Source organism: Galeopterus variegatus, unplaced genomic scaffold (genome assembly GCF_000696425.1).
Source record: "Galeopterus variegatus unplaced genomic scaffold, G_variegatus-3.0.2 Scaffold4911, whole genome shotgun sequence".
Classification (NCBI taxonomy): domain Eukaryota; kingdom Metazoa; phylum Chordata; class Mammalia; order Dermoptera; family Cynocephalidae; genus Galeopterus; species Galeopterus variegatus.
Genome location: NW_007731022.1, coordinates 114,487 through 120,726, shown reverse-complemented (window position 1 = coordinate 120,726; position 6,240 = coordinate 114,487). Strand labels below are relative to the sequence as shown.

The 6,240-nt window shown below is 64.8% G+C and overlaps 2 protein-coding genes across 3 annotated transcripts in view; one reads left to right on the top strand and one right to left on the bottom strand.

Moving 5' to 3' along the window:
- Positions 1 to 354: 354 nt before the first annotated feature.
- SLC25A22 (solute carrier family 25 (mitochondrial carrier: glutamate), member 22) lies at positions 355 to 6,002 on the bottom strand. 2 transcript variants are annotated; one of them, XM_008588590.1, is made up of 10 exons: positions 5,986 to 6,002; positions 4,933 to 5,130; positions 4,723 to 4,848; positions 4,342 to 4,397; positions 3,270 to 3,360; positions 2,550 to 2,668; positions 2,273 to 2,447; positions 2,037 to 2,191; positions 1,863 to 1,938; positions 355 to 1,780 (listed from the first exon to the last, which is right to left on the bottom strand). In XM_008588590.1, exons 2-10 carry the CDS (start codon positions 4,950 to 4,952, stop codon positions 1,627 to 1,629), a joined length of 972 nt encoding a protein of 323 aa, XP_008586812.1. In that variant the 5' UTR covers positions 4,953 to 5,130; positions 5,986 to 6,002; the 3' UTR covers positions 355 to 1,626. The 2 variants fall into 2 exon arrangements, with proteins under 2 accessions (XP_008586812.1, XP_008586811.1); XM_008588589.1 differs by lacking the exon at positions 5,986 to 6,002 and having other exon boundaries at positions 4,933 to 5,311.
- LOC103604013 (proapoptotic nucleolar protein) overlaps positions 5,451 to 6,240 on the top strand; it is a 3,308-nt gene continuing 2,518 nt past the window's right edge. The window contains 2 exon segments of the mRNA XM_008588595.1: positions 5,451 to 5,543; positions 5,848 to 6,018. Of these exon segments, the coding sequence (XP_008586817.1) occupies positions 5,451 to 5,543; positions 5,848 to 6,018 (264 nt within the window).

The window sequence follows — 6,240 nt, the reverse complement described above, 5'->3', positions numbered from 1 at the left end:
GCATCGGCGTGGACATGGGGGCTGGCATCGGCGTGGACATGGGGACGGGCATGGGCGCGGATATGGGGGCGGGGCGGGCATCCGGGTGGGCATGGGGGCAGCGCGGGCATCGGCGCGGCCCCGCCCGGCTCCAGCCCCGCCCAAGGCAGTTTAGGGTCGGGCGTGGGAGCCGCTGAGGCCAGGCCTCCCACATCCCAAACCCTGCTGAGGTTTCCGCCAGGATCCCCGACCCCCCAGGCCAATGATCCCCTCACTGGGTGGGTGGACCTAGGTCTGCAGGAGAAAGGAAAGGAGCCAGTTATGGGAAGAAGGGGCTGCCCTCCCCACTTCACCCCCAAACAGACTTCCAGAGAGGAGGGGTCTACATAGAATATTTATTTATCCTCTCACATGACAAGACACAAAAAATTACTTCTTAAAACTCTTCAAAAAAAAAAAATATATAATTCTGTAAGCAGCAGCAGCAGCTTCCAAGGTACAGATGTAATGGGAGGGGCAGCTCCCAGGAACAACCGTCAACGGGGGGGCTCAGGCCTGAGCCCCAGGTAGTGTCACTGGAAGGGGCCCCGCGGAGGGGGCCGTTTTGGGGACACAGCACCAGCACATCAGGATCAGTCACCAACACAATCACAGGGCCAGGGAAGGGCAGTACTGAAGGGGGTACTTTTGGACTGTGGTCAGAGGCCTTGTGTAGAAGCCCAGGGAACAGGGTGGGCCCTGGGAGGACTGGGAGTCAGCTCCTGCCCCCTCCACAAGCACAGCAGGTGTCCCCAGGCTCCATACTGGTCCCCATGCCTGCCTGTGGCCCTGGACAATCCCAGACCAGGTGGGGATGGGGGTCTCAGAAGAGGAGCTGAGATGGAGAAATAAATTCCTGGACGGGATCAGCAGAGAGCCTGGGGCGCACACAGTGCATGGCCATGTGGAGAAGGGAAGCAGCCCCCCACCCACAGCCCCATTCTGGAGGGGCCAGGCCAGCTGAGGGCTGGTGGGCACAACCTGCTCCCCTCAGCACACGCACATTCACACACACCTCAAACAATCTGGGCCCCGGCCTGAGGTGGGAGTCAGAATTCAGCATGACCCCCCACCTAGGACTCCTAGCTCCACAGGGGGGACAGGACTCCCCTGCAAGGCTGGCCGGGGAGGCAGAGTCGAGTCCTGGCTGAGACGGAAGAGCAGCAGGGGAGGACGGATGGGCAGGTGGACGGACAGTTGGGTGGGAGCGTGGGTAGAGCCACTGGGGCTTGGCAGGGTCAATAAATAGGTTTGTGCAGGGTCCCCTTTGTGGACCAGGAGAGCCTTGGAGACAGGAGCTGATGGACTGGGAGGTAGGGTCCAGCCTGCCCACCCCAGGCCTGAGGGCCCCCAGCTAAGAGACCAGCTCCGTCCCTGGGGGTGTTCAGGCTGGGGCAGGACTGGGACAGGGGCTGGCTTCAGGAATGTAAAGATTTCTGCATTTTCTACATAGGACTTGATCCCAATGGTTGTGCAGGCAGGACCCCCAGGGGGCCTGTGTGCACACCACCCACATGGACCCTTCACCCCTCCCCTGCCGCCCAGTCCAGGGCGAGGGCTGGGGAGCGATCTTCCCTCACGAAGCCCTGGGCTAGCCAGACGGGGGGCTCAGGCCTGAGGGTCCTGCAGCAGCCCCAGCAGGGACTCGGCGATGCCCAGGAAGTAGACCACCTGGGCAATGCCAAACAGCGGGGCGATGACCAGGGCTCGGCAGTAGGCGCCCTTCAGGAAGGCCGAGGGGCCCTCGTGCCGCAAGATCTTCCTGTGGGGGAGGGGAGGGTCAGAGCCAGGGCAGCGGCCCCAGCCCCGGCCCCAGCCCCCTGCCCTTATGGGATCTTGCCCACCTGGCACAGTCCAGAATCCCCGAGTAGGTGTCCTCGTGGATGCCCCGCTGAAGCGACTGGAGCCGCGTCTTCACCACTGCAAGGAGGTGTGCAGGTCAGCGTGGGAGCCCCCTCACCTCCGGAGCCCAACCTCTCTGCCCCATCCCCAGCCTGGGGCCCAGGCCCAGCACTGACCATCACAGGGGTTGACGGCCACAGCGGCCGCACTGCCGGCCACACAGCCAGCCAGGAAGGACACGTAGAAGGGCGACTTCTCCTCAGACACTGGGCGGCCCAGCTGGTTCAAGTTGGCAAAGAGTGGGAAGTAGACAATGGAGAAGGGGACGTCCCTGTGGGGAGGTTGTGGTGGTGACCAGGACATGGCGGGGTGGGGGCAGGCCTCCTCCTTCTGCCCTCCCCGCCCCTCCCACCTGAGCAGCGTGGCCCCGAGTCCCTTGTAGAGGCCAGCGATGCCGCGGCTCTGCAGCAGGTCGCGGGTCAGCTGGGTGGCCGTGGGCCGGGGAGCAGCCGGAGTCTCCACTGAGGTCTGGGCACCCCCCTGGGCTGAGAGCTGGGCCTGGGCAGCCAGTACCTTCTTCTGGGCAGCTGGGGAGAAAGGGGCTGCTGTCTCCTCCTCCTGGAGGGGGCAGGTGACGGGCATCCAGCTGTGGTCCCGCCCAGCTCTCTGTCCCTCCCGCTCGCCCTCACCAATGCGGCCTGCGTCCTGCAGCTGGATCTTCAGCATCTCCATGGGGGTGGTCACGATCACCTGGCAGGTGCCAGCCCCGCAGCCAGCCAGCATCTCCCTCAGCAGGGTCAGCTTCTGCCTGTAGTGGTGGAGGTGGGGCCGCGATGAGGGGGAGGAGGTCCCCACCACCCAGGGTGAGACGGGGACTGCCTGCCACACACGAGGCTGCCCGCTCTGCCTGGGTGTATAGGGGGACGGGAGCAGTGGAGCAGACGCAGCCCAACCCCCGCCTCAAACCCTTCAGCAACAGGCACTGAGCCCAACGGACAGATGGCCCCATGGCAGGGGCCTGGGAAGGGCAGTGGGGCCCGCCTCCTACAAAGAGAAATGGGGAACTGGGGGTCTTGAGTGCCCTGAGAAAGGCCCACCCTTTGCAGCTCCACCCTCTAGGGATGGGGAAGCTCACTGGTGGACCCCACATCCTGGCCTGCAAGGAGCAGCCGTGCGGACTCAGCATCTGCTCACGCCTCCCCTGTGGGGGTGGGACGCCCACAAGGTCAAGAAGCCCCGGTAAGGAGCCTGAAGGAGGGCAAGGTCCCCAGGACCTCCCAGGTGGGACCCAGCTGGCTGGGCGGACCTCCCTTCTTTGTTTGGGGCCTAAGGCCCACTCAGGTGCTTGCCACAGGCCATGACCGTCACAACCTGGGCCCCCAGCAGCCAGGCAGGCTGGAGCCCCTCACCCATCCTTAGAGAGCTGATGTCGGAAGAAATCGTTGGCTGCCAGCTTGATGGCTTTCTCAGGGGTGACAAGGGTCAGGTTCACAGCGGCACCTGTGGGGCACACGGGATTAGACTGTGATGGAAAGCAAGTGGGTCAGACAGAGCCAGGCACCCAGGATCAAGAGGGGTCTGGGGAAGACAGGTAGGGGGACAGACACGCGCAGTGGCCTGGGCTAGGGAGGCTCTCGGCTGGCACTTGCCTCCCACTGGCAAAGTCCTACCCAGCATTTGTTGGCCACGGCCTCCTGCCCTCTCACCCACATTAGGGCTGGGTTTGTGCCAGGTGGGGGCGGGGACCAGGCAGGGATGGAGTGGGGTGGGGTGGCCCGGCCCTCCCCCTGCTCCCCGCACACTCTGCTCTCCCTCCCTTCTATGATCCACCCCATCCCACCTCCATCTGTCTCTGGTAGGAATAGGCTTCACCCTGCGCTAATGGGTAGTGGGGACCAGACCCTCAGAGCCCATAGGTGGGCCTTCCTGGGGAACACCTCCATCCCTGGGGGACAGAAGGTGCTACACTGGCAGGGGGGCTGGGGTGAGAGGACACAGGTGTGTGTGGCAATGGAGAGCCCCCCACTCAGTGCCGAGGGCTCAGGGCTGCACAGCATCTGGGCAAATCCAGGCTTGGGGATTGTTTCCTAAGCTGCTTTGCAGTAATGCCCCCCGCCCCCTCCCAGTCTCCAAGCACAGGGTCCCGCCTATCCCAAAAGGCAGGGGAGGAGACTGCAGCACCACGGTGGAGACCCAGATCACGCGTGCTGCCACACAGGCATTGGCATCAAGTGGGCAATGGGGGTGGTGCCCAGAGGAGGGGCTGAGCACTGCTCCTCACCAGAGACCCGGCCCCTCAGTCTCTCCCCACAGTCCCCAGGGCTGGGCCGATGGCCCCAGTAGAGGTGCAGCCAACCCCCATGGGACAGGTCCACACTTACACAACAGGCACAGGCTCACTTCACTGCCCCTGCCCCTGCCTCCGCCTCCCAGCGAGGCTGTGGAAGGTGCTACCCAGGACTGCCCTGTCACAAGCCTTACCCCGGTACATGCCAAAGTAGCCCTCCGAGCGGATGGTCTTGATGAGGCAGTCAGACCTGCAGCCAAGCGGATGGGGGTGAGTGGGGGGCCAGCCCGGCCACCCCTCCCCACACTCCTGAGTGCAGATGGAGGCCAGCCCCTTCCCTGCCAGGCCTAGCACAGGGGCTGGCCTGGGTCCGGGGTCCCTGGAGCATCTAGGGTTGACAGAGGCCAAGTCCCAAACCCAGCAATGACCCCAGCCCTGACCCAGATGGGATCTCCACCAGGCCTGCCCTGCCCTCAGTTCTCCCTCTTGTTCAACTGGTGGCGGGGGCACAGGAGCAGAGCTCCGAGGTGTAAGTCTCACGGCCCTGCCCCCACGGCCCTGCCGGGCACACTCACATGCTCGAGTACATGCGCTGGCCATTCTGCTGGTTCTGCAGCCGTGTCTTGGCCAGGTCAATGGGGAACACACAGGTGACCCCGATCAGCCCAGCGATGCCGCCATTGATGAGCTTGGCTGGCAGGCTGTGTGGACAGAGGGGTGTCAGGACCAGCTTCCTCTACCCAGGTCGGGGGAGGACGGCGGGGGTGTGAGGGGTTGCATCTGACCTGATCTGCTTATCAGCCATTTAACTCGAGTGCACCCAGGTAGGAGCTGGAGAGGTGGACGGAGACGGTGGTGGAGCTGGACGTGGAGATGGGGGAAGAGGGAGAGGCAGCGGCCGCAGTCCGAGCGTGGGTGGGGCCAAGCGGGGAGGGGCAGTCCTCCACCTTCAGAGAAATTTCAAAGCCACCACCACTTCTGTCCTGGAGGGAAGAGGGGAAGGACACAGTGGAGGGCGGGCCGCACCAGCCCCCTCACCCCACCCCAGGCTGGAGCCATCACCGTGTCCTGGGATGGACGGGGGAGGAAAGGCGCCTGCCACCGGGCCCCATCCCTAAGGCTCACACACGCTCACACACGCACACGCGCTCACGCTCACGTGCACGTGCACACGGGGTGCGCTCTGGCTTTTAAAGGGCCAGGCGCCTCTGGAAGGAGAAGTGGCAGGGGCCGATCAGCCCACAGGACCCTGGACCCTGGACCCTGGCTTGAGCTGAGGCAGCCAGCACCTCCCCTCCTCAGGATGGGGGCTGAGGTCTCCTCACCGGCTCCTCCCTGGCACCCCCGGATCTCCCAGCTGGGCTCAGCTCACGGCTGCCCAGATGGACTCGGCCAGGTACGGCCCCTGCTCCCATGGCAGCTCCACTCTGACCCCGCAGAGCCCCTGCCCACCCACTCCCAGCCCTTTGCCCACCCTCGTCCTCCCCGCCCCTCCCAGGAGCTTCACTCCCAGACACACAGGAACGCAGCAACCGGACCTCTGGAGGCCTGTGTGTGGCATGAGGGGAGGGGTAAGGGGAGAAGGGGCCTCTCCCACTAGGGGCAGGGCTGGGGAGCCACATCAGCTTCAGGGGCCTCCCATGGGGGACACAGCCACAAAGACTGAGCTGTGGGGGGCCTCCCCCGTGTCTCCCCGCTAGGCTCTTGGAGACCAGCTGTCACAGGCTCACACGGGCAGCGGCAGCGCTACCCCAGGTCACACGGCTGGCTCACATCCGCAGTCCCTCAGAGGACTTGTGACCTTCACCCCAGATCTCCAGGGCCTGGCCATCCCCCACCTCCTGCAGCCCCGCTACTCCAGCCGCTGCTGGGTCCCGCTCACCCCGAGGTGCACAGAAGTCCCCTCCAGGACTCCAGCAAGCCTGCTCACCAAGGAGACAAAGTGGGAGGGGAGCCGCGGGATTGGCCACGGGGCGGGGGGGGCGGGCCTTGGGGGGGGGCGACTTTCTCTTTCACTTTGGGTAAGCTGGGGCTTCCTGCAGCTTTGGGAGAAGGGATGGAAGGTGTGAGACAGCTTCTGGGGGACAGGGCCC

Coding starts and splice junctions, on each gene's coding strand:
- SLC25A22 (XM_008588590.1), bottom strand. CDS start 4,952: ATGGCTGATAAGCAGATCAG. Junction 2,669..3,269: donor CATCAGCTCTCTAAGGATGG/GTGAGGGGCTCC, acceptor CCACCACTACAG/GCAGAAGCTGACCCTGCTGA. Junction 2,192..2,272: donor CTCGGGGCCACGCTGCTCAG/GTGGGAGGGGCG, acceptor ACCTCCCCACAG/GGACGTCCCCTTCTCCATTG.